At 47.7% G+C, this 27,975-nt stretch overlaps 1 protein-coding gene across 1 annotated transcript; it reads left to right on the top strand.

Annotated features, from left to right (window-relative positions):
- Positions 1-2: 2 nt before the first annotated feature.
- SEPTIN3 (septin 3) lies at positions 3-27,975 on the top strand. Its single transcript, XM_034775082.1, has 10 exons — positions 3-325; positions 14,764-14,955; positions 15,289-15,417; positions 15,837-15,918; positions 17,104-17,241; positions 18,106-18,223; positions 19,287-19,382; positions 22,948-23,047; positions 23,499-23,550; positions 25,539-27,975. Exons 1-10 carry the CDS (start codon positions 316-318, stop codon positions 25,672-25,674), a joined length of 1,053 nt encoding a protein of 350 aa, XP_034630973.1. The 5' UTR covers positions 3-315; the 3' UTR covers positions 25,675-27,975.

Genomic DNA, 27,975 nt, shown 5'->3' with positions numbered 1-27,975 from the left:
GGGGTCTTGCAGCAGCAGCTGGGATGAAGCTTTGGATCCTAGGAGAGGAGGGAGGGAGAGAGTGGGGGAGATTTTGCAGGGATGTTTAATATTCAGGTCACATGATATGACCATGGCAGCGGCAGCAGCAGCAGCATCCCTGCTTATCTGAAACATCTAGTGGAGGAGAGGAAAAAAAGAGAGAGAAGGAGAAAGTGAGAAAGAAAAGCAGAACCTCTGAGACAACCACACTGCACCGGTGTCAGGAGAGAAAAGTGCGTGTGGGGGGGGGGGAAGCCACCGCTCGGGAGCATATTCAGAGACAAAGAAAGATTCATGTTCAAAGGTAGGTGGTCCATGCTGATGCTTGCACACTGGCATGGTTTTGTCAGGGCTCAGGGATGCTGGAGGGATCCCCTGATGTTGCCAGCATATCGCTCCCTACACGCGCACACACAGAATGGTGACTTGCCAGTGCTGCAGATAGGAGAGAGAACGTTTTCTTTATGCCTTTTTCCTCTTGATGGCAAAATTCTGGTGTCCAGGAGAGAGCGGGGCGGTTGTGCCGGTGATGGTGAATAGCAGTCACCAAGGCTGCTCCGAAGGAGGGAAATAACCCCAGCAGCTGGCCCAGAGGTGGGAGAAACTGCAAGCTTCTTTGTAGCTGGCTTGGCCCGTGTCGATTGCAGATGATTGCGCTCTGGGCAATGGGAATGTCCTGTTCTAATCCCCAAGCATCCAAGTGGGACTCAGTGGGCAGGCAAGGAAACCCAGGCACGGATGCGGGCCCTTAGGCTGACATGGGATTGGAAACCCACACTCCTGGGCTCCAGGGCAGAGCACTCTCCAGGCTGCCTCGTGGCACAACTGTGCAACAAACCCTTTGGGGCATGAGGGTGGGAGACAGAGTGCAGCCAAGAGCTTGGGGGCTCTGGGGAGATTGGCAGCATGGAGAAGAGAGGTGTGTGCTGATGTGGGGCTGAGGGGCAGGCATGGGAGAGCATAGCTTCCTCCTGAGGACTGGCCCAGGGGTAGGACATGCTCGGGGGGGGGAATGCCCCAATGGTGAGATCTTAGAGACACAAGGTGGGTGAGGTAATATCTTGTATTGGACCAACTTCAGTTGGTGAGAGAGACAAACACTGGTGCTTACACAGAGCTCTTCTTCAGGTCAGACCTGTCAGAGCATGGAACAGCTTTCCAAGGGAGCCCCGTTGCCTGAGCCATTTCAACCTAGAGAATTGAGAACCCTCGTACTGCAGCTGAGGTGGAGGGGGGGAGATGACCTAATAGTTCTTCCTCCTTTCTAGTTTCTGTATTTTCAGTGAGGCTTCAGCGTGCTAGATTTCACTGCAGATTGGAGAGAGATGGGCTACGGTCTGGCCCTGATACACCGGGTGGTTATTAAAGGCATATTAAGGAAGGCTGGGTTTGGGGAGAATGTAGCAGCCCCAAAGAGCTGGAATAAGTCTCTCTGTCCTACTCGAGATACACTTGTCCTTAGTGGGGGGAAAAATGAACTGATTTGTGGCCTCCTAGTCTAATGATTTAGATTGGATTGTCCTGCACTATAAATTGTTTGTATTGTACGGACGTACATGCTGGAATAAATGGCCCCCTGGTAACCCTGGGACCTAGATAAAAATGAAAGGCATCTCTTCTAAAGCTTAGACAAGCGAGAAAAAATGATTAACTATGACATTTCTCTAGGTCTGAATTAACGAATGTTAATGTCTGCAAACCACATGGAGATTTGGCTTAAACAATAGCCACTTGCTTTCTCAGGGGAATACACTAATGTGTGGAGGGCCAGATTCTGATTTGCACACTAAGAAGACCCCTTTATTCCACCCTGGCAGTGTAAAAAGGGCCTTAAAGTGTGTGTAGGTGTAATTACGTTGCCAGGGCAGTGTAAGGGAGCTGTAGTGTAAATGGGACTATTGGGAGCTTTGCCCTTGGCTTCAGTGTCAGGATCAGGCCCTTATTGAGTGGAAGGAGATATACAGTAAAGCTATAGATGTATTGCCTGAGTAATACATAGCAGTTTGTTCCTAGAGGCTGGATTCTTTGTGGTTGACTGTTTCCACCCCTCACTCCTTTTGCCATTCAGACAAAGAACAGGAAGGTGGGGGGAGGGGATAAGGAGTCTTTCATATCTAGGTTACTGGTTCTAATCTTCCCCTGGGGCAGCGATGACTGAAAGTCCTTACCATCTGATCTCTGTTCAGCAGCCTATGTGTAATGAGTTTGTGGGGCTACATCCAGCTTTGGGTGGCTGCTGTAAATATAACAGTGATGGGCATGCTAGATGAATGAATATTAATTATGTTGAATAGTAGCAGTCACAATTATTCATTAGTAGCACTTATGTAGTGCTTTTCCTCCATAGATCTCAATGTGCTTTAAGTGTCACGGTCACAGGGCTAGCTGCACCTCAGTCCCCTTTCCAGTCCCTTTGAGTGCACCCCCTCAGTGTTCAGCCTTGTGCCCTTATCTATCCTTGAGGGGCATCTTGCAATTCTCCCTCTTGGACTGGGATCTGGGTACAACACTCAGTCACCGTGCAGGTCTGACTGGACACCTGCATCTCTTCCCTTGGGGAATCGGTGCTATAGTGACCAACAGCCTTCTTATAACAACTATGTTTATTAGGCCTCTCTCACCAATAGAAGTCTCACTCACCTTGTCTCTCTATGTTTATTAGCACATGGAACAAAGCATTAGAGAAAAGGATGTAAAACAAAGAGTCAGCATGTATATTTGGTCTTATCTAAGCCTATACTTCACTAACAATTGAATGCAAGAGGCTTCCCCCTTGAGTTCCAGAAAAGAACAGACCCAACTTCCATTTTGTTGGAAAACCAAGGAACTCTTGAAAGCCAGGCTGGTCCCAGCTTGTGTCTCAGGGCTTGTCTACACTGGGACAGTCAGGAAAGCTAAGGTGAACTAACATACAGTGTGAGGTTAAAGCACATTAGTTCAAGTGCATTTAGTTTCTGTGTGGATGCTCTCATTCAGAAGGAAAGTGGCCTTAGTCCTCTGTAGCTTAATCCACAGTGAACTAAAACCACTTTCCTACTCAAACTAGGACAATCCCAGTTAGCAGGGATGTCTAGTCCCCTGCTGCAGCTCAGGAACAAGGTGCAGTGGCAGCACTTTGTGGGCTCGGAGACAGCAACATGATATTGGGGAGCATCTGGGTGAGGACTGATGGGCATTGGCAGGGATGCCCATGACTGGGATATCAAGGAGAAGGAGTAGCAGGGTAAGCAAAGGGAGCAGGAAAGCTGGCTGGTTGAGCTCTGCATGTTTCATCTGATATCTGGACTTTCCTGGCTGGCAACAGCTTTGAGTAGGCTGGAAAAAGACGACAGCAGCCTTGAGGGATGCTTTGTCAGCATAAAAATCACAAACTAGTTGTGATGTGCAGAAGAGTGACTTCCAGCTGAGAAAATCTCAACTCACCAGCTATTGCCTCAACCTTGGGGCTACTGCAGCCTCTCTTTTGTATAAAGAGATAAGAATTGCTAGGCTGCGTCAGACCAATGGTCCATCCAGTCTCCTGTCCACCCCGCACACCGGATTAATGTTGGATGCTCCAGAGGAAGGAGCAAATAACTTATGATGCACCTCCTCAGTTTAGAAAAGCAGGGAAGGGTGATTTCTTCCCGACAGCCCTTTCCCCTGCAGGCAAGGATTGGATGAAGGCTAAATGGATCTCGGATCCACCAAATGTTTGGGTTTCTCTTCCTCACCAAAGCTGTAGGAAGCTGTGTGGGCTAGAGCGCAGGACTAAGCATCAGGAATCCACGAGTCCTGATCCTGCCTTTGCCACTGATTCACTGAGTGGCCTTGGCAAGTCATGTGTGAGGGACTTTTCAAAGGGCTCCTATGAGTGCTCTGGAGGAGACTTGGGCCCTCAGACAAAAGGGATGTTTTCAAAGCAGAGTGTGGGCAGTGCCGGTTCCTTGAAAATCTGCTCTTGGTACTGGGGTGCCTAAACTACATTGGATACTCAGGTTCGGCCTGGTGCTCAGCCACACTGGGGTTATCAAAACCTCACTGCGATATGATGCTTGGCTCTCCGGGCACAGCTATTATCCCTGGCTCGGAATGTCCTTGCCTCCTTCCCCTGCCCCCCAGCTTCAAGGTTCACTCAAGACATTTCTGCAATCCTCTCATCAGACGCCCATGGCTTGCTGTGACAGCACAATGACATCAGCAATACTAGCCAATCAGGGCCCTAACTGGGCTCCCAGGTTGGAACTAGGCATAGAGCTGGTTGAAAGTTGGAATTTCTCGTTTGCAGGAAATGTTGACATTTTGAAATGTCTTTTCTTCTGATCTGGAATCAAAACCAAATATTTCTGAAATTTCCCACAAGACAGAAAATCTGAAAAATGTCAGTTCTGGGAAATTTTAATTTTTGAATTTTGTTTCCTAATTTCCTTTTTATTTTTATTTTATTTAAAGGTTTTTTTCATTGTTATAGTTTATTATTTATGCATTCAGTCATGCCATGTCGGTAGTAATATGCATTGCTACAGGCATATTATAATATGACATCATAGCTGAAACTTTCAAAGTGTTGCACTGTTTCATTGCAACACAAAGAGGAGTCGCTTTGCTCGAGAAGAGCAGAGGTTCCAATAAGTACTAAGGAGCAGCTGCCCTTAATGAGTTTAAAAATAAAATAAAAATAGAATATTTAAACTAGTCTATGATGTCATACCATGACACGTATATCCAGACACCTTTTTCACAATGTCAGCCTCAGTGTTTCTCCCTCTGGCAGGGGGATGGGATGAGGGAGCTGGAGTAGATCAGTCCTACTATGGAGGTTTTTAATTCTTAACTTTGGTTTATTCACAGTATTTACAAGGTGGGCCTCAGGGCTGGCCTGAGTAGTTCTCGTAAGCAAAAAACCCCACATCACAAAAGAAATACATCTCCTTGCCTCCGCCTGAGCACTGCTTGTTATGCTGGCTTCTGGTGGCCAGCACTTCCCAAAACAGAAGTACAGGGAGAACAGTTCTTTTCTCCCTGCTGCCACTTGTTTCTTCTTTCTTCCCCATTTCACTGGAAAGGGGATGTTTATAAAGGTTGCCAGTGGGTCCTAATTGGACTCGGGTGTCTCTAACTAACCTGAGGTAACCTTTTTTCAGTTCCTAGGAACTTCACAATTCTAGGATGGATATATCTGCCTTCCACCACTCTTACAGTGGGGTTGGAGGGCAGGGTGTCTGACCGGCTGTGGAGGTGGACGGGGCTACTCCGGTGCCTCTCCCTGTGAGGGAGGGCACTGGTTCTCAATCAGCTAGTCCTGTCTAGCATGGACAGGCATCGGCTCAACACCCTGGTCCCAGCCCCGGGATTCCTGACCAATATTCAGAAGCTGGTTCTGGAGTTCTTTTGGCCAGGACTGCACTGGGTCTCTGCAGGGGTTCTCCATCTCCCCCTGGAGAAGGGAGGACAGGGCCTGACATGTCTGTGCACTCAGGTCCATGTCTTCGCCTCCAGGCTCTACAGAGACTCCTCTGTGGTGCAGGTACTCCGGCTTGGAGCACGTTGGCGCATGCCTTCCTGCGCTGCTTCCGAGGGCTCCGATATGACTGGCAGCTCCTTTATCTCCATCCAAGAGGTCTTTCAGGAGACCTCTCCAGGCTGCCGGTCTTCTACAAGGACCTCCTCTGGACCTGGAAGCTGTTTTCAACGACCAGGTCTGTGGCGGCCACCGTGGGGGCTGATCTCGCGGAGCCCCTGCACACAACCCCCAGCTCCGTGTGCAGGTGGCAGAGTTCCCCGTGGTGCGCCAGAGGTTGGTCCTGGCAGAAGTCACCAGGGTCAGAGACCTCCTGGACTATGACTGGGGAGACTGGGTGTATCCCCTGATGCTCACTCAGCACGTGGGACTCTCCACCCTTCATAGTCCCCGGCGCATACTTCAGGAGGTGAAGACAGCCTTACTGCCCGCTGCTCGGGTTTACCTTGACTGGGTCCTGTGGGAGGGTACTCCTCACCCACCCTGCACCCCGGGCCCTCCGGACCTTTCCATCAGGCCCCTGCTCCATGAGTCCTTCTGGTGTATGGGTGGGACAACCAGGAGCCGGCTGCACGATTTGCAGCCGGTTCACTTCCAGACCACTCCAAGGAAATATCTGTACATGCTCATGCTTCTCATCCTTCATTTCCTCACCCTCGTGTCCCACCCTGATACGAAGTGGCGGGACCTATTGCCACCTGTTGAGAGTGAGGAACCCCAGTGGGCCAGACTATATTCCACCCTAGTCCCAAGGCCTGCCAGGGATATTAGTTGGTGGCTCCCTTACGGAGCCGTGAGCACTGGCATGTACTTGGAGTGGTTCACTCCCATCCCCAACATCTGCCCCTTTTGCGGCATGAGGGAGACCCTGGTGCACGTATATCTGGAGTGTGCCAGGTTGCAGCCCCTGTTCCGGACCCTGTTCTGTAACATCCTTTTACATTTCTGGCTACACTTTTCCCCTCACCTTTTCATATACACACACTCTATCTGTGGCCCCACAAAGTCACGGGACCTCTTCGTCAACCTCCTCCTGGCGATGGCCAAAGTGGCCATCTACAATACCAGGGAAAGGGGGTTGGCTGATGGGGTTCTTTGCAACTGTGGGGCCTATTTCCGGTCCTCCCTCCATTCATGTATCCAGCAGAGTTACTCTGGGAGGCACCCGCTGGCTCCCTTGACATCTTCGAGGAGCAGTGGGTGCTGTCCGGGATTCTCTGCTCGGTGTCCCCTTCAGGTTCCCTTTCTTTGACCCTTTGACCTTCACATCTGCCCCTGTTACATTTTTGGTTTCTCCCCGTAATTATTCGAGTTCCTGGACCTTGTGGATCCTCCCCTAAGGCTGCGGAACCCAATAGGACCACTCTTACAGCTGCCAGGTCTGACTTTATCAGCAGTAGTGCAAATTATTATATTATGCACTGTTCCCACCGGCATGTCATGAAATAATGTAAACATACAAATAAAATGCAAATGGAAAAAAAAAGAAACAAAATGTCAAAATGCAGAAACAAAAATGACAAATTACAAAACAACATTTTTCCAGAATGAAAATATTTTCACTTCAAAATATTTTTTCTGCAAGAATTTTCATTGGAATCTACACATTTTTTTAATATATTTTGATTTTTGACAAAAATGGCCTTGTCTGTCAGAAAATGGTTTTGATGGAAATTTTCCAACTAGCTTTGATTGGGAGCTCAGGGGGCTTTCATGGGGGTGTTTGGTTGCCCCTAAGATGCCTGAGCATACAGAACCAGATCTTGAAAGATATGTAGGAGCTTAACTCCCACTGGAAGTTGGGCTTCTAAATACCTTTGAAGACCTGGGCCACAGAGTGCCTGGCAAGATTTTCAAAGGTGACTGTGAATTTCCTGGGAGTTCAGAAATATCCACTAGGTTTATATGGGCATGTGTAAATCACTAGTTTACATATTCTAGTGAAGCTGAGGCACCTAGATGTGAGCAGTTTAAAAGCAGCCTATTTTCAGATGCAGTTGGGGAGAGACAAAACCCACAGCATCTGGGGCAGGTGACCAGGGGGATGACAGAGAAAGGGACATGGGGGAGGGGGGGGCGGGAGGAAGTAGCAAAAAATGCTCCTGATCCCTCTCTGCCACCCCATTTTCCCATCTCCGTGGGCTCAGGCTATCAATGGGGTAAGTGCTGTGGGGGACAATGGCAGGACACATGGGGTGTGGCAGGGTCCTGGGTATCTAGCTACCATGGCTATGAATACCTTCTTTGCATCACTATAGTGGGGTAGTTACCCCGCTCCGGCCCTGAAGGGGTTACCCTGGGAGAGAGCTGGGGCGGCAAACCAAAGATGAGGCTGATTGGGGAAGCAGCCACAGCTGGGGCCATGCCCCAATCAGGCCACTGCGGGCCCTATAAAAGGCTGTGTGCCAGGAGCACAGGCAGTTTCTCTCTAACTGTGGAGAGAGATGGGCCTGGCTGCTTGGGAGCTCAGCAGGGTATGTTGAGTGGAGCAGGGCTGGGGAAAGACCTGGGGAGCTGCAGGCCTTGGTAAAGGCCAGGAAGGGTACTGGGGTTGCAGAGGTGCAGCTCAGGGTAGGCAAAGGTAGCAGCTCCAAATCCCCCTTGCTGAGGATGAGTGGTATAGACTGCAGTCTGCCCCAGTGAGCGAGGACTAGATGGTGACTGGCAGTAGCCACTGAGGTGAGGTGAGGGTAGAGGGTTGGGGGATCCCCTGGGTGGGGAGACCTAGAGAGTGGGGGGGGCACTGCCAGGGGGTGACACCCAAGGTAAAGGGGCACTGGGGTCTGGGAGGGACATGGGGGGGCCTGAGGCAAGCGGGATACCGGCTGGCAGAGGGTGCTCCAAGACTGGAAAATCCCTGGATGACCAGCAGCAGGTGCCGTGCCGCCGAGTTGTCGCCCACTACAATCAGATACAGCTACCTACTATAGACCACCAAATCAAGAAGAGGAGGTGGATGAGGTATTTCTAGAATAAATAACAGAAATACCCAAAACACAAGCCCTGGTATTAATGGGGGGCTTTAACTACCCAGACATCTGCTGGAAAAGTAATACGACAAAACACAACATTTCCAGTAAGTCCTTGGAATGTACCAGGGACAACTTTTTGTTCTGGAAAGTAGAGGAAATAAACAGAGGGCTAGTATGTTAGACTTGATTCTGACCAACAAGGAGGAATTGGTAGTGGATCTGAAGATGGGAGGCAATTTGGGTGATAGTGATCATAAAATGATAGAGGAAAGTAATGAGTGAGGGCAGCAGAATAAAGACCAGGGGCTTCAAAAATAAGCTTTAACAAACTCAGAGAACGGGTAGGAAAGGTCCCATGGGGGAAAAAAAATCCAAGGGGAAAAGTTCGAGAGAGCTGGCAATTTGTCAAAGAGACCATATTAAAGGCAAAATTGCAAACTATCCCGATGTAAAGGAAAGACAGGAAGAATAGCAAGAAGCCAATATGGCTCCATCAGGAACTCTTTAATGATATGAAAATCAAAAAGAAATCCTGCACCATGTGGAAACATGGACAAATTGCTAAGGAGGCGTACAAAAGAATAGCACAAGCATGCAGGAACAAAATCAGAAAGGCTAAGGCACAAAATGAATTACACCTAGCCAAGGACGTAAAAGGCAATAAGAGATTCTTTAAATACATAAAAAGAAAGATGAAGGAAAGTGTAGATCCTCTTAATGAGGAAGGAGAGTTAATAACTAATGGCATTGAGAAAGCTGAGCTGTTTAAAAAGGTTATTGGTGACCAGAAACTCAACACAATTAATATAAACAACAAGGGGAAAAGAATCCAAGCCAAATTAGGGAAAGAACAGGTTAAAGATGAGTTAGATGTATTCAGGTCAGCAGAGCCTGATGAAATGCATCCTAGGGTCCTTATGGAGCTAATTGAAGCAATCTCAGTATCAGTAGGAATTATTTTTTAACTCCTGGAGGTCAGGTGAGGTCCCAGAAGACTACAGAAGGGCAAACATACTACCGATCTTTAAAAAGGGGAACAAAGAGTACCAGGGAATTATACACCAGTCAGCCTAACTTAGATACCTGGAAAGATACTGGAACAAATTATTAAACAATAAGTTTGTAAGCACCTAGAGGATAATAGGGTTATAAGGAATAGTCAGCATGGATTTGTCAAGAACAAATCATGCCAAACCAACTTAATTTCCTTCTTTGACAGGATTACTGGCTTAGAGGATGGGCGGAACCAGTAGATGTGATGTATCTTGATTTTAGTAAGGTTTTTTTACACAGTCCTGCATGACATTTTCATAAGCAAACTGGGGAAATGTGATCTAGATGAAATTATTATAAAGTGGATGCACAACTGGTTAAAAGACCATTCTCAAAGAGTAGTTATTATTGGTTTGCTGTCATACTGGGAGGGTGTATGTAATGGGGACCCGGGGGGTCAGTCTTAGGTCTGGGTCAATATTTTCATGAATGATTTTGATCATAGACGGAGAGCATGCTTGCAGGTGACCCCAAGCTGGGAGGGATTTCAAGCACTTTGGAGGACAGGATTAGATTTCAAAATGAACTTGACAAATTGGAGAATTGGTCTTAATTCAACAAGATGAAATTCAATAAAGACAAGTGCAAAGTACATCACTAAGGAGGGAAAAATCAAATGCACAACTACAAACTGAGGAATAAGTGGCTGGGTGGTAGTACTGCTGAAAAGGATCTGGGAGTTATAGTGGATCACAAATTGAATATGAGTCAGTAATGTGATGCAGCTGTGAAAAAGGCTAATATTATGGGGTTTATTAAAAGGAGTGTTATATGTAAGACACAGGAGGTAATTGTCCCACTCTTCGTGGCACTGGTGAGGCCTCAGTTCGAGTAGTGTGTTCAGTTCTGGGCACCATACTTTTGGAAAGATGTGGACAAATTGGAAAGAGTCCAGTGAAGAGCAACAAAAATGCTAAAAGGTTTAAAAAAACTTGACCTATGATGAAAAGTTTAAAAAAAAAAAAAGGGCATGTTTAGTCTTGAGAAAAGTGAAGGAAAACACAGAGGAAACAAGAGGTGGGAGGGATTGATTTAAGGGGATAATCTGTCATTTATTATTTAGATTGGAGTAGTGCCCACAATGTGCTGAATGCTTTGCAAAGGCCAAAGGAAGACACTGCCCCTGCCCTGGGAAGCTGGCAATCTAAAAACATACAAGCGAAGTGAGTGGAGTGGTGATAGCCAGGGCCGGCTCCAGCACTTCTGCCACCCCAAGCCAAAAAAAAAAAAAAAAAGCCGCGATCGCGGCGGCAGTTCAGTGGCAGGTCCTTCGCTCCTAGAGGGAGTGAGGGACCTGCCACCCCCGAATTGCTGCAGGTGCCGCCCCTCTCCCTTGGCCGCCCCAAACACCTGCTTGTTAAGCTGGTGCCTGGAGCCGGCCCTGGTGATAGCACAACAGCTTACAAGGATCACGACTGTTGTTTTTTTTTAAATAAAGATACTAAATTCTTCTGCTTCCCTTCCAAATTCAACCTTTATGCATTCCCCCCATACCGATTCCCAGCGCTAGTTCCAGTGTGCATATACTTCTCCCTCCCAGCAATCCCACCTGCCATTCAGCCCTCTTCCCTCCATGTATGTGAGCAGTTCATTAATGAGATAAATCAGTGATTTAGAGAAGCAGATGATTTACTATCCCAAGCAGAGCTTTCTCTAACCCAATAAAGAAAAAGAGCCAGAGACTCCATGAAACCCAGTAAGGACTTCTGTTGTCTCTCTCTTGCCCATGGAAGATGGGGGAGAGAGAGATTGAGTCAGCTAGCTTCTTTCTTTGTAGGCACTGCAGAAGTAGTGGGTCTTCAAGCGTACTAGAAATGAGAAGATAGTGGCCTTGTGGACCAGCTCAGAGAGGGCATTTGTGCTTTGTGGAGAGGGTGGTATGGAAGAAAGCACAGAGATGTATGTGAGGGGGCAGACATTCCAAGAGGTGGTGGTGCTGAGGCAGTGATGAAAGTAGAATTCATTTCATACCAGTACACTGCACCAGCTAAAAGGGGGAGGCACGTGACCTCCTCATGTGACTCTGCCCCACCACCAGCCCAGGCCCTGTGCTCTCCCCCTCCCCTCCCCATGATCCATCCCATGTTACCTGGTGGGAGGAGAGGGGGCTCTGTCCTCCTCCCACTTCGCCGGAGACTTCTCAACCACAGGGCTCTCTGGAACCGCAGCGGCAAAAGGAGCAGACAGTGGCCCCACGCCAGCAGCTCCTCCACCGCGGCTGTACCAGCCCCACCCCCAGCCCTGCCCTCTGGTGGGACTCCTGTACAGACCCTAGACAGGAGAGAGAGGCACACAGCTGCATGGAAGGGCTGGGGGTGGTACAGCCATGCTGGAGGAGCTGCTGGCGGCCCCACGTTCTGCTCCTCCTATGTCTTTCCAGTACGCCATGCAAGCTATAAATAGCTTACTGGTACGGCGGACCGGACTGGACCGTCCCACTTGCACCACTGTGCTGAGGTCAGATGATCCGAGTGGCTGTGTTTTGGTATGGGCTGGAAGGGTACAATGTGGGTGTCAGGCTGGCCAGGGAGAAGGAGGTTACAGTGACCCAGAGAGGCAATGATGAAGGCCTGGACAAGAATTTTAGCTGGGTGGACAGAGAGAAAAGGTTAGATCTTAGAAATCTGTGGGACCCTGCCTGGATGTGTTGGCTGAGAGAGAGGGAAGTGATGAAATAATGACAACACCTTGCACTTTCCTTGTCACTTTCATCTGAGGCCCTCAAAGTGCTTAACAAACACTAATGAAGCTTCACAATGTTCCTGTGAGATAGGTGCTATTAGCTCCATTTTTGGCTGAGCTTGCGAGGCCCTACACTGAACTTGTCTGACTGTTTGTCTGTCTATAATATGACCATTTTGAATACTGAATCCATTCGCTTCCCAAGTGTCAGGAAGGTTCTAGGGAGAGAAGGTGGGTGAGGTAATATCTGTTATTGGACTAACTTCTCACCTTGGCTCTCTAATATCCTGGAACCAACCTGGCTACAATATTGTATAAAACAGGGCATGTTCAAGGCATCCACAGCCAGATTTTGTTGAAAATCAGAAAAACCAAAAGCAACGGAGGAGGCACAGAGTCCCTGGCATCTGGTTAGCAGAGCTACTTCTTCAGCCACTTCTGTGTTAGCTGATGGCAGCCATTAACCCCTTCCAGCATAACAATACCCCTCCTCTCAGCTCTGCCCATCACCCCAATACTGTGTAAAAATGCTGATACCCTGAAAGAGAAAGAAAGAAAGAAAGAAGAAGGTCTACACTGACATGTATATTGGGATAACTTATGCTGTTTAGGGGTGTGGAAAAAACATCCCCCTGAGTGATATAAGTTACACCCACATAAGCCCCGGTGTGGACAGCGCTATATTGGCAGGAGAGCTTCTCCCACCAACAAAGCTGCTGCCGCTTGCTGGGGGTGGAGTAATTATGTCAATGGGAGAGCGCTCTCCCGCCGGCATAGAGCGGCTACACAGGAGATCTTACAGCGGCACAGCTGCATTGGTACGGCTTCGCCACTGTAAGCTCTAGTGTAGACATGGCTGGTAGGGACCTCAGACCTTAGTCCAGGGGTCAGCAACCTTTCAGAAGTGGTGTGCCGAGTCTTCATTTATTCACTCTAATTTAAGGTTTTGTGTGCCGGTAATACATTTTAACATTTTTAGAAGGTCTCTTTCTATAAGTCTATAATATATAACTAAACTATTGTATGTAAAGTAAATAAGGTTTTTAAAATGTTTAAGAAACTTCATTTAAATTAAAATGCAGAGTCCCCCGGATCGATGGGCAGGACCCAGGTAGTGTGAGTGCCACTGAAAATCAGCTTGCGTGCCACCTTCGGCACGCGTGCCGCAGGTTGCCTACCCCTGCCTTAGTCCATCCCGTGCTTTGCTGCACATTAGGCTACCCACATTTACCATCCTTTGCCTCTCAATTGCCCTTCTCTCCAAATCTTCCCATTTCATGTTGAGGTGCTTGATGTTGTTCAGAACTGTTCATTTCCATGTTATTCGTCTTCCTCTCTTTCTTCTTGAGTTTTCTGGCTTCCATTCAAGGGCGGTATTTGGTAAGCGTTCTTTTTCCATTCTCAGCACATGTCCGAGCCACTGATGTCTTCTTTTATAGATTATTTGTGAGAGGGGGCCTTGTCCAGTCATTCTTCTGACTTCTTCATTCATCTTCCTATCTCTATATGTTATTCCCAATATTCCTCTCAGACATTAGTGATGAAATGCATCCAGCTTTTGCATATCTTTCTTGTTAAGTTGCCAGGTCTCACTGCTATATGTTGTGATGGCAATAACAATTGCTTTGTACACGTTCAGTGTAGGGACTCTCCCTACCAGCCACATTCAAAAAACTGAATGTGGCTGGTAGGGAGAGTCCCTGCAATAGAGGGGGATTGGAGGGTGGCACAGGGAGTCTGTGGGGGGAATGGACGGATACAAGGAGTCACTGGGGTGCAGTGAGCTCTGCCTACACTACCTGCAAAGTGGGTAACCCCATATAGATGGAAGAACAGGCACAGAGAGGTTAAGCGACTTGCCCAGAGACATGCAGTGAGTCTATAGATGAGTAAGAAATAGAAACTGGATCTCCGGCTTCCCACACTCTTGCTCTGATAATTAGCCTAGTCTCTCCTTAAAAGAACGAGAAAGTGACAGCTAAAGAGGGCTATGATAGCAGAAATACAGTGTTATATTTAGGTTGGGCCGCCTTTTCAAAAGTGCTCCCGGATTTTGGGTGCCTTCACTGTTGAGTACCCATGGGAACACTTGAAAATTTAGACCTACATATTAAAAACCATACGGTTAAACCCACAAGACCATCCAGCAGCAGTTGCTGAGAGCCAGTTTTCAACCCGATGTTGAAGGGGCTGATTCTGCGGACATTTCTAGGTCAAAGGGGGGAGGGCCTTCCACAGCCCTGGGGCCACAGAGGCAACGAGACAGACGTTTTCCCTCCTGTCCCCCTTGCACATGCCATGCTCTAGGGGCCCCATCCCTTGGAGTTCCCAGGATGCAATGGTGTATAACATAGAGCCAGAGACTCAGAATGTTAACTGTCCAGTAAGGGCAGTAAAGCTCAAATCTGTAACCTAATTCATGCCCAGCAAGCAGCCAGTAAAACACACATCCGAGACCCAGCACCAGAGAAGGGCAGAGGGAGATTACTAGTGGTGCCACCTGAATGACAGTTCTCCCTCCTTTCTCCCGGGCAGGGTCAGCAGACAACAAGATTGAGGCAGCTATGTCTGAGCTGGTGCCGGAGCCCCGGCAAAAACCAGCAGTGCCAATGAAACCTGTTGGCATTAACTCCAACCTGCTGGGCTACATTGGGATCGACACCATCATTGAGCAGATGCGCAAGAAGACCATGAAGACAGGCTTTGACTTCAACATCATGGTTGTAGGTAGGAGGGATCATCAAGGCCTACGGAGCCTTTGGAGGGCATAGAGAGAAGCTTTGTCGGGCTTTGACTTCACTCTCACAGGCACAAGTACAAGAGGTTATAAGGGTACAGGGGATCATTGGGAGTATGGGTGAAGTATGCTTTAATATCAGGCCGTGCCTAGTTCCAGTAGATCCCTAGTCCCTGTCCTTGTGATTTTCCCTTAAGGTACATATGAAGGACAAGAAGATCCCGTACACCCAACCTGGCAACTTCCCTGGGTTTAAGTTCTTCAGCCTATTGTCAGGGCACAGCTGTGGTGAATGCTACATTCTTCCCCTTTACGTTTATCAGGTCAAAGCGGGCTGGGGAAATCAACACTGGTGAACACCCTCTTCAAATCCCAAGTTAGCCGCAAGTCTTCAGGCTGGAACCGTGAGGAGAAGATCCCTAAGACAGTGGAGATCAAGGCCATTGGGCATGGTAAGAACCAGGAAAAGTATCCCGTGGACCACCAGTACTGGCTGAAAGAGCATAGGGGGTGCTGGTGTCTTAGTACAGTCCTGTCAAGGACTTTTACTAGGGCTGGCTGGAAAACCAGAATTCGAGATTTAGTTTCACATTGAGATGAAACCGAGACCTTTCCAAATTTTTGAGAGCGGGAGAGAGAGACCCTGACCCACTCCAGACTAGCCAGTAGCCTGGTGGTTAGGGCACTCATCTGGGAAGTGGGAGACCTAGGTTCAAAGTTCCTGCTCTGAGTGAGGCACGAACTGTCTCTCCCTTGCTTCTGTGGTGGTGGAAAGGGCAGAACATCGTCATTCCCACATGTGTCATAGAAGCCTACACAGAGAAGCCAATCTCGAGGGAGATCATAAGGTCTTTTCTGCTTTCTTCCCCAGTCATTGAAGAAGGTGGTGTCAAGATGAAACTGACGGTAATTGACACCCCAGGGTTTGGTGACCAGATCAACAATGAGAATTGGTGAGTGTCTGACCTCCCCATCTATCTTCCCCCTCTCTCTGTTTGCCTCTTGGGTGGCTGACCTACTCATGCAGAAGAGTCAGCACCCAGCTCTAAGATGGATCCCACCCCTGGAACACAGTAAACAGGTCCGTATGAGCTCAGTTCCAGGCTGAGTCAGCGCAGCAGGATGGGATGTTGGTGTTCCTTCTGATTCAGTTCTGAACCAGTCCCCAGCATGGGACTGGGGGTACTCTGTGGCTCCAGCTGTTGTCTTGCATACAAGATGTATTCGTTACAGATCCCATAGTAAATCTGAGAAGAATAAAGGTGTTAGAGTAGAATCCTGCCAAACTCCAATCTGGATAATGGTATTCGGGGGTTCCAAAGGGATGTGATGTTATTCTTCTCTTCCTCGCTTAAGGCCTGATCCAAAGCCCATTGACGTCAATGGAAATATTCCTATTGCCTTCAATGGGCTTTGGATCAGGCCCATATACTGCTGTGAAGTGTTGCTGTGAATTGTTAAACTACCAACATGTTCCACTCCAGAGGTGGCTGCACTTCAGTGGCAGGTGACATCATTCTTTTATACACAGCTTATAAAGTGTTTGGGATCCTACTAGATGAAAGAAGCTCAGGAAATGTTCAATCCTTATCATTATTATTTCATTTATTTTACTTAGGCATACACGTGCTATAAAGGAGTGCCTATCGCTATGTTCTAGGACCCTAGGCATAACTTCAAAACTCAACAAAATTCACACCCCAAGTGTAATTTTGGTGCAGCAGTGCAGTCAGTATAATCCACTACCAGCAAACCAGGCAACGCATCCTTCTCCAGTCCCCCTCCCAGTCCAGCAGTTCCCCCCCGCCCCGCTTGCAATCTTCTGCTCCCCCCTCCCCCGCAAAATAATTCAGCAGATTCTGACTATTTTGGATCAGAGTAAGGCAAATTCCAAAGTCATGGGGGGCCCTCACAGAGAACACCCTGCCAGCAGCCCCTTCCACGTATGCCACTGGGGCTTCAGCTTGAGCACCTCTGCTGATCAATAACCCTGGCAGGAGCTGATCAGACTAATGGATGATACCCTCCCACCCTGTAAACCCTCTTAGTTCCGGTAAGTGCCAGAGGCACTGTATGTATGAAGCATGAGGAAGGAATGTGCCTCTCTCTCTCTCTCTCTCTCTCTCTGACCTTCACAGCTGGGAGCCCATTGAGAAATACATCAATGAGCAATATGAAAAATTCCTGAAAGAGGAAGTGAATATTGCAAGGAAAAAACGAATCCCAGACACGAGAGTCCACTGCTGCCTCTACTTCATCTCCCCCACGGGTCACTCGTACGTATCCCGCTGCTGACTGCTTCATCTCTCCCACTCATCACTTATATGTATCCCAGTGTTTCCCAAACTTGTTCCGCCACTTGTGTAGGGAAAGCCCCTGGCGGGCCAGGCCGGTTTGTTTACCTGCTGAGTCCGCAGGTCCGGCTGATCGTGGCTCCCACTGGCTGCGATTCACTGCTCCAGGCTAATGGGAGCTACAGGAAGTGACGCTGGCCGAGAGACATACTGGCCGCCGCTTCCAGCAGCTCCCAATGGCATGGAGCAGCGAACTGCGGCCACTGGGAGCCACAATCGGCCGGACCTGTGGACGCGGCAGGTAAACAAACCAGCCCGGCCCGCCAGGGGCTTTCCCTACACAAACAGCGGAACAAGTTTGGGAAACACTGGTGTATCCTATCTCATCTCTATCTTACTGCACCTCTACTTTAGCTCCCCCTATGGACCAGTCATATGTATCTCACTACTCCCTCTACTTTATGTTCTCCACGAGTCTCTCCCGGTATCCTATCCCATGCATCACTCCTACATACATCCCACTCTGCCTCTTTCATCTCTCCCATGGGTCATGCGTAGGAATCTCACTGCTGTTTAACTTTTCCCTACTGGGCTGGACACTGGGAAGGCTGTACAGAAAAGCATTAGAATGGGATAGACAGGCCAGCTCTCCCCATAGGTTTTTTTCTAGGCATTGTGTGAGGAGGAAGGAGGAGAAAAGATCTAATGGGAGCATCTCTTGGGGGATACGCAGGAGAGCTCTCCCTTCCCCCTCTCGTCTGGACTCTGGGAGGGAGAAGAGCGGAGCCAGCATTAAGGGTGATGTGGTAAAATGACTCTTACTTATTCCTTTTTATCGGGCTGCAGCTTGCGACCCCTGGACCTAGAGTTCATGAAACATCTCAGCAAAGTAGTAAACATCATCCCTGTTATCGCCAAGGCAGACACCATGACCCTGGAAGAGAAGACTGAGTTCAAACAAAGGGTGAGTACCACCACGCCTGTGTGGAACGAGTCTTTCCCAGCCTCACCTGTCCTGGCAGGAAGGTGAGAAAGGTGGTTGTATCCTTCAGACTGGGATTATATTGTCTTGACCACTCAGATATCCTGGTGTTTCCCTTCATGGTTCAGAACAACACTCAGCTGCTGCCACGGGATACAATATTGGATTCTTCTCCACTGACAGAGTCCAGCTATCGTGCAACCTTAAAACTGGACCTGGTTCTGTGTCAATGTGGGGTGTCTGCGATGATCTGGGTGTGCTCATATGGCAGAAGATTGCCTAAATCGTTCAGACTAATATGGGGAAGGCCACCTTTCCAGCTGGTAGGATATCACAGCAATTCAGCTCTTTCCCAAGTTGCCGTACATTCCTGACAATATGATCTTATCCAAGAACACGCTTGTCCTTTAAATGAACCTTCGCAAAACATGTGCCCACAGCGGGTCAGAGCTGACATTAGCATGTATCTGTGCTAGTGAACCCTACCTCTGAACTCAGACTAATTGATAGGAGAATGTACCTTCCTAGCCCAAATGAGCCTAAGGAAATGATCAACTAAGACCACAAAGAATAATGCTGAATGGTCTGCTAGGGGCACCACAATGGAGAATTAAAAATGGGTGGATCTTCTGGTGAACTGAAATCTACTAGAGATCACCCTGGGCAAAAACTAACTGATGGATGCATCTATTGTGGAAGAGCAGCTGTTTCTATGTTGAAGTCTCTCAAAGGGCATTTGTCACAGTGATGGCAAGGGTTTCACACCTGTGCTGTGACCTGCCAAGATGTCTTTCTGCTGATCCCTGTTCTGTGACTGGGGTATTAATCCTTCATAACCCTGACCAATGGGGCCAGTGAATAAAGTCCAATCTCTTGCCAGCACTGCTGTGTGTCACAACTGTATCACACACTCCTTCAGGAGTATTCCCTGCAGGCGCCTTCCCCTTGAGCATGTTGCAGTAGGAATGTAATACCCCTGCACTCTGCTGTCTGCCATAATTCAATGCTTGCACTGCTTTTTACTTTCCAATGTTTCCCTGCCCAGGTGCGCAAAGAACTGGAGGTGAATGGGATCGAGTTTTACCCCCAGAAAGAGTTTGATGAGGACCTGGAGGATAAAACAGAGAATGACAAAATCAGGGTAGGACACACCATATCATGAGAGAGTATTGAGGAGTGGTTAGATTTCACTGAGTGCAGAATGGAGACAAATCACTCTAGTTTTCAAAGTGCTTTGAGATCCTTGGATGAAAGATGCTATAATGCAAAGTATTATTATTACCGTTTATATCCAGTAGGGAGGATGGGTTCTTTTATCCTTTCTAATTTAATTTGCATTGTCTCCGTTCATTATCACCATAGAGCGCTGTGATTGCTGAATTTAAGAGGACTGTTTGTTTCACTTCATCTTGCTGGTCACTGGGTTTGGGCTGGGTTTAACTTCCCATGTGACCTGTTGCTATTTAAGCCCAGCTTGTTCTCGGCTTGACCCCTCAAACTCTTATTTTTGGGAATCTCCCAAGTAAAAATTTGATCATATTTCCCCTTCACGTCAATCATCATTGCAGCCATCTCCTGTAGAAATGCTGGGGATATCTGCAGACCAATCTCTAGGAAGCTGGGGACATCTGTAGAAGACATGTAGGGCTTTTCCTTTTGGGGGTTTATGAATTTAATTTGCAGGGGGGTTATTTTTAGCAATTTTTGAGTTTTGTGTAGATGTCAAAAATCTGTATATATATTTAGGCTTTGCAGAATTCGATTTTTTATTTTTTCATAATTTTGATGGATAATATCAGAGTTTATTTTTAAGCAGTTTTTTCAATTAAAATTTTCACAGTGGGTGAAATTGGGGTGCTGGTCAGATGATAGGGAAGATAGGACAATAATTATTTAATGACAGTAGATGTTGAGATTCAAAAAGTTAAAGCTTTATAACCGTTCAAACACAAATTGTCAATATCACATGTCAAAATATAAAGAGTAAATATCCTTAAATCAAACCCTAGTAAGTTCTCAAGCAGCATTTTTCTTACTTTGTCTATCTGTAAATTTCAATTATCATCAGTGGAAATATTTTTCATCAGTTTGTGTGTCCCTTAAATTGATGTTTACCTACTTTTACCAATAAAAATCTAATTCTTCCATGCCTATATATATTATACACATTACAGTAGTATATACACTAAAGAATCATAGAATATCAGGGTTGGAAGGGACTTCAGGAGATCATCTAGTCCAACCCCTGCTCAAAGCAGGACCAATCCCCAGACAGATTTTTGCCCTAGATCCCTAAATGGCCCTCTCAAGGATTGAGCTCACAACGGTGGGTTTAGCAGGCCAATGCTCAAACCACTGAGCTATCCCTCCCCCCAGGAGGAGGATGAATAAAAGGCCAATCTCTTTGTAATGTTCCCTAGTGCACTTTAAAATAAAGCTGTTTGAAACAGTGCTACACTAAAGTGCACTAGGGAACCTTTAGTGTGAACCAGCAGGGTCTACACAGACCAATTAATGTGCAACACATTAGTGTGCTTTAGAAATCATACCTCTGTCATCCGCATTACTGCTCCATGTAGACAAAACCTTAGATCCAACTAACCATTTCCCATGTTTTCCCCATGTTTATTGAACACTGATTTCATTTTTTATTGGGATGTTTTACTGGTGTTTATCAGTTAATACTGAAAATCAGAAGCCCTAAACTTATGGAACATTGTGGAGACCTGCGAAAACGTATGGAAATATTGGCAGATCTCCAGACTAACCTATAGAAGCAAGGGATTTCTACACAGGAAGTGTCGGGTACCTCTGTGGACTGTCACATTTATAGAACTAGCTGCACCTCTGCCCCCTCTTGGTATTTCTTCACTGCAAAGTAAACACGGAGGATCAGCACCTGGGTTAGCCTAGTCTAGGTGTGAATGGCCACTCCAAAGTTATTGTGTCCTCATTGATGCTGCAGTCCCCTGTGTGTGTGTGTGTTGCTAGGACTTGGGGGGCGGGAAGGGGCATCTCCCATGGTTCTTTGTGCTGCAGTGAGATGAGCCACTCTGATTCTTTCCCAATGAATTGTAGGAGAACTTGTCTGTCCTTCTGGCCAGATGAGAGGAATTGTGGGAAGGCATTGGAGGACTATCAGCACTGGAATGATTTAATCTGTGTCCTCACTGCAAAGTGGGTGGATTATCACCTCACTCAGCCTTTAGCCCAAGGGTCGGCAACCTTTCAGAAGTGGTGTGCCAAGTCTTCATTTATTCACTCTAATTTAAGGTTTCGTGTGCCAGTAATACATTTTAACATTTTTAGAAGGTCTCTTTCTATAAGTCTATAATATATAACTAAACTATTGTTGTATGTAAAGTAAATAAGGTTTTTAAAATGTTTAAGAAGCTTCATTTAAAATAAATTAAAATGCAGAGCCCTCTGGACCGGTGGCCAGGACCCGGGCAGTGTGAGTGCCACTGAAAATCAGCTCGCGTGCCGCCTTTGGCACATGTGCCATAGGTTGCCTACCCCTGCTTTAGCCTATACCCCAGGACAGGACAGCTAGTTGGGGTTGAAAACACCACTAAACTTGGGTGACAGAGTTTTGTGTGTGGAAGGGAGGAGAGTTAAGGGCAACACCTGAGTAAAAGGCCAAGTTAACTCTGCAGTGAAGACAAACTCCCTGAGTGCATCTCCTCAGGTGATAGGTACAGGCAAAAGATCTATCTCGGGGTTGGAATCATGTGATTCTTCCACTCTGAGCCTGGGACGTGGGTACAATGCTCCATGAATAGCAACCTCTTATCACTCAGTGATATCGTGACCTGCAGCCTCCTTAAAACAACATATAGCTCATGGAATGGAGCACTGGAGAAAAAAATAGGATTTTAAAGTAACAAACAGTCTTCCTGCACATCTGTCCTACCTAGAGTCCTACCATCCCATACTGGTAGGCCCCAAACCCAGGTAGGCCTAGCTTCTTCAGACACCCCCATAGGTTCCTGTGTCTTAGTCTTTTCAATCTCATGCACTCCCTTGCAGTGTCCTTGTTTCCCCCCCACCCCATACACACACTCCTGAGCTCTTTGTCTTGCAGGAGCTTGGTCAAGTGTTGGTGGCTTTTGCCCTCTGGTTGAGAAAATTTCATACCCTGGCAGGAGACTGAGTACGGTTGTCAGAGCGAACAGTTCTGGCATTGTCCCTTTAGGACTCATAGGTGACCATCTTGAGACATCTCCTCTTTCCTTCTGGGAACCACCCCAGAGAGACCCCTGGGGAGAAATACTTACACCAAAATATGAGTGCAGCAAACACCAGACCAAAGTCAGTATTAATAAATACAGTATTAATAAATGATTTTAGAGAGCTCCATATTCATCTGATTCAAAAATGCCGGTCACATTTGAAGACTCACCTAGAACAATACTGCACCCATCTGCAGAACCCATGGAATCACTGGGAACCTCTGCAGGCTCAGCTCTGGCAACAGCTGTAAACAACTGTTGAAATGCTTGGGATATTGTCATAGTCTGCAGTGGCCAGTCATTGGATGGTCATTGGCAATGAGTGCCTCTTGTCCTGCAGAAGACCGTATGCTGGAGGGAAGAGGGTAACAGGGAAGGGTGGAGAGAGAGAAGTAGTACTATAGCCCATATCTCATTGTTGTCTAGTGCGCAGAGGAACAGCTTGACTAGGCTTGTCTACCTGTCTATCTCCAGCAGGAAAGCATGCCGTTTGCAGTGGTGGGCAGCGACAAGGAATACCAAGTAAATGGCAAAAGAATCCTGGGCAGGAAAACTCCCTGGGGCGTCATTGAAGGTAAACAGGTCCATCCTTTTGAGATGGATGTATCTACCTAGGCTCAGGCACGCAAAGCTCCAGGTACGCAGCAGAGCGCTACCCCTTGCACCTATAGTTAAACATATTTTTTTAATCAAAATAAAACAAAGATATTTTCAAACACTTCTGCTGAGGGGAATTGGAGCTACCACTGTGGTATCAGCAACTGGCAGGGTATTGCTGCCACTCTAGAATATGAAAGGTGCCACGTTGGGGCCCTGAGGTCACCTCGCTTTTCAAGTGAACCCTCCCTTGTGGTTTTAAGAACTGACAAGCCCAATAGACTGCATGTTATGCACATATAGCACTATATGCCCTGTTTGAAATATAAGATCTGTGCCCGTCACCCACTGTCTTGACCACCATCCCATGCACTGTACTAACGAAGGATTTTTTTAACACCCCATTTCCCAATTTTCTCTGTTTACAGTGGAAAACCTCAATCACTGTGAATTTGCCCTACTTCGAGACTTTGTCATCAGGTGAGGCCAGCGGTTATGTAACTGTCTATTCCTGATGAGAAGGGCTACGGTACTGAACGGACTTTCAGATAGAATTTCCTAGTGACGAAAGCCATGATAATGGAACAGTCTCCAAACGGATGAAAGTCATATTTCTTAAGACAATTCAAGCTGGGCTGACTACTACAGGGAACAATCTTAAATTAACTAATGGACAGGGCAACCTAGCTGATTTTTAATGTCTATGATTGCTATGCCAACAAGGGGGCTAGTTGTGATGGTGCTTGGGTGATGTGGATGGCCTGTGTGACAAGGAACTGGAGTGATATCCTCCCCCATGCCCCATTATGCAAACACACAATAGATGGGAACACTTTTTAGTTGCTCCTGACTTAGGGCTGAGTTGGAATCAGTGACAAAGAGGGAAAGACTCTTCAGTCCATTTCCAATTCTCAGACCATATAGTCCTCCTGATTTGGGGATGGATTAGAATTGACCAAGAGATAAAAAGCTTCATATCCCCAATCTCTAGTCCCCCTTCTCTCAAGTTCATATATGGATTGAAGCCCTTTCAGGAGAACTGACATCTGGCCGAAATTCTGTGGGCAAGTCCCATAGTTTGAAGGCGCTGGAACTATGGGACCAAGGGTGCTGCCGCATCCCCTGGCTTGAAGTGGTTTCCATCATATCCAGGGTTTACAGTTTGGTTCAATGGCTTTCAGCACTCGCACTATACACATTGTTCCAGCCCCCTGTTTGAAGGTAATCTCTATGCCCTATAGACTAACAAGGTAGGTTTTTTTAAGAAGCCCAATGTAAATATACATCAAAGTTAAAAACCAATCCCCTGTATGCTTCCTGTTGTCATGGTGTTTTGGCATCTGGGAGTGATGAAACCTCAGATTGTGACACAGTGATGTCATGGTGACATTACAATATTGCATTGTTTGTCCCTCACAACAAATTCCTAATGCTGGTACCATCTAGCTGTCACTGTTGGGCTTTCCCCAGATCTTTCAATAAAGGTTGCCATTAAACAATGGTGGTCAAAGCCCAGGCGTTTTCTGGCGGTTAATGACTGGTTGGAAGGAGTTGTGGCTGTGGGGACTCTTCCAGGGGGCTGGTGACAACAGCACAGCTACTCTGGGCTCCACTGCACAACTGACCAGATGTATCATGGGCAGGGCCGGCTCCAGGCACCAGCCGAGCAAGCTGGTGCTTGGGGCGGCAGATTGTTCGAGGCGGCATTCCGCCCAATCCTAGGGCAGCACGGCCGTTTTTTTTTTTGTTCCGCTCCGGCCACCCTGTAGGGGGAGGTGGCACGGAGGACGGGAGTGCCCTGCAGCAAGCCCGGCAGGGCAGGCCGCGTCCTTCCCTCCCAGCCGACCGGAGTGGCGTGGAGCCTCCCGGCAGGCGGCGCAGCAGTCGGGGCCGCGTGGCAGCCCCATGCTGAAGCCCTGGCCGCCCCCCTTCTCCCCCCCCCCCCCCCCCCCGCTTCCTCCCCTTCCCCCTGCTAGCCGGGGCACATCTGCAACGCAGGGAGTCCCCCTGCATCCTGGCTCCGGCCCTGATCATGGGGAAGTTTTACCTTCTTTGACACATCATGCATTAACTGCTGCTGGAAGACTGATGAACCAGATGTCTTAACTGATACAGCAGGATGCAGAATAGCTGACTCAATGGACCATTGATTGGTCTGATCTGGTGTAGCAGGAGATAGCATACTGCACTGGTGAGGCCAATGATCGGAGCCAGTGTGACATATCCTGTGTGCCTATTTTATTTTGCTGACTGATGCAGTTTCAATTGGCTAATGTATTATGGCCTCCATAAAAAAGACTCCAAGGACAGACAGATTGAACAATGAGCACAGTGCCTTCCGAATGTTCATTGGCCAGCCAGACTGGAGAAACCGTCCCATTTATCTTAGGAAATAAAATAGACCCAGAAAGAATAACATTGACCTAGCTGATTATTTTTCTTATCCTCCTTCTCTCTGTCTCCTGCAGGACCCACCTCCAAGACCTAAAAGAAGTGACGCACAACATCCACTATGAGACCTACAGGGCCAAGCGGCTGAATGACAACGGGGGGCTCCCCCCGGTGACCGCCGAGACAGAGGAGAACCATGAAAGTAATCTGTGAATCACTCCTCCCACTGTCTGGATATTACAGCCCGTCCCAGCTACCCTTGACTTTACTGTAGGCCTGTCTTCAAAGCATGTGGCACATCCTCTGTGTGTGTGTGTATGGGAGAAGGAGCAGGGGCATACCCTTCTCCTTCCTAGAATGTCGTCATTCTTGTTTTTTTGCACAGCAGGCTGTTTGTTGTCTTCCCCTCTCTCGTGTTCTGTGGTTCAGTTGCGTGTCTTGGTGTGGGAAGTAGTGGAGGGAATGCTGGGAGATTTGATTTCTGGCATTTGGGGTGTTTGGAGAGGATGACTTGGTTCTGTGTTCGCACATTTGAAAAGCATAGAAAGACTCCAAGGACAGACAGATTGATCAGTGAGCACAGTGCCTTCCGAATGGTGGTGGCATCGGAGAACCTCTTCCTGAATGTGAGTGGAGTTCCCTGGTGTAGATGGGGAAGGTAGGTGGTTGATTAGGGGGAGTGATAGGTGGCTATGGCATATCCCCTTTTCTCACTGAGGCCTGTTAAAAAAGGGAAGGGGGCGGGGTTAGTGGTAATTTGTGTCTGGGAGGAGAGATATCATATTTTCCAGTCCATGTTCTAACTGGAAGATGGGTGGTGGTGGGAAGTGAGCACAAATTAGATCTTGGACCTTAGGGTTTCATTGTAAGATCTAGAAGGTGTTGTTTTACATTCCCGTCACAGGTGTCTGGGAGGGGAGAGACAACAAAAAACCAGGAACACTAATTGAGGGACAAATCCTGAGGTCTTCACTGAGGGCCAAATAGTGGCATTTAGCCACTGCCCTGGAATTGGCAGGGTGTCTCCCTACCCCAGCAGGCAGGGGGCCTGGGTAGGCTGCCCCATCTTCTAGGATACTTCAGCTTGCTGCCCCCAATGTGCTCAGCCCACTTTGCAAGCCAATGCAAAGGGTGAGGAGAACAGGCCCAGGCATAGCTCTATTGCTTCCCTTCCTGTGGGGCGACATACACCTGCTGGGACACAGCAGAGGGGCAGGCCCTGCACTCCTGCAATTGACACACAGGGTAGGCTCCTTATGTAGTCACCCATGCAAGGGCCACCCATAATCTGGCCCCTGGGAGTTTACTTAGGCAGAACTCCCAACTAAGCAAATGGGCCAAGCTCTTAGTCCTCACTCAGTTTTTACCCAGTATTTACTTGGACAAACTTGTCTCTGAAGCCATGGGAGATGTGCCTAAGTAAAAAAATGAATGAGGGCCTTGGAATGTGCCCTAGAGTTAATCGCTTGAAACGAAGCCAATACCAGTAAGCATGAGTTGCACGTACTAATGTGAACATGAGACCATCCCTTCTTCTTTCCTTAGCACAAAGAGCTGGGTTCACTGGAACTAGCTCATGGACAAACGGGGCAGAATTTTGGCTGGCCTGCTGGTCTTGGGTCAAGTGATCCCCTCTACACCCACCAGTTCTCGGCACACTCTCACTAGTTAGTTATTGAGGACGTCAGAGGATGTATAGAGGGAGAGAAATATGTGCTAAGGGAGGGTGAATGAGAAGGGAAAAGGGATGTTGACAGCAGAGAGGAAATCATCTTTCCCAGGACTGGAGTGAGTTTCCACACAAGAATACCTCCTAATTCTGTTGGGAAACATCATGGGATCCCTTTATCTGCTGTATAGGATTCTGCGTTTAGGGAAGGAAGAGAGAAAAATACACATGACCCTTGCCCCCCCGGCCAGGGCCACCCACTTTTGACATAGTGCTGGAGGATACCAGTCCTTGAGCAAGTGAGAACTGTGAATATCTTGTGAGGTTCCTCGCAAATTTTCCACACTGGGAACCTTTCCACTGGCTTACCCTGGGGCCCGAGCCTCTACTGTGCTTTTAGATCCTTTGGGATGAAATGTGGACATTATAGAGATGTAAAGTTCATATCTTATTTAATTGCTCGATGAAGAAATGCTTTTTAATCCCCTGGATTTCTTGCACTAGGGATCCCTTTCCCCTTCCCAGTCACAGCTATATCATTCTCCAGCTGCCAAACAAACATGGTCAGTCTCTGCACAGCTTCCAGATGTGAATCGCGACTGCTTTATCAGTTTCCCCCTCTGATCTTCCAGGAGACGGCCTGGTATTTGATTAAGGGACTTGTCTCTCTCTCAGCACTGAGCCTGAGCCCTAGATTAGGGGTAGATGTAGTCACTGAATGGTTATATCAGTTTTCTTAATACTAAGGCCTCTATTTTGTATTTTACCTGTGGAGAAACAGCATTGCATAAGAACATAAGAATGGCCCTACTGTGTCAGACCAAAGGTCCATCTAGCCCAGTATC

The sequence above is a fragment of the Trachemys scripta genome, chromosome 1 (genome assembly GCF_013100865.1).
Source record: "Trachemys scripta elegans isolate TJP31775 chromosome 1, CAS_Tse_1.0, whole genome shotgun sequence".
Lineage (NCBI taxonomy): Eukaryota > Metazoa > Chordata > Testudines > Emydidae > Trachemys > Trachemys scripta.
The sequence above is the reverse complement of the archived record's forward strand: the minus strand, read 5'-3'. Positions and strand labels throughout refer to the sequence as shown.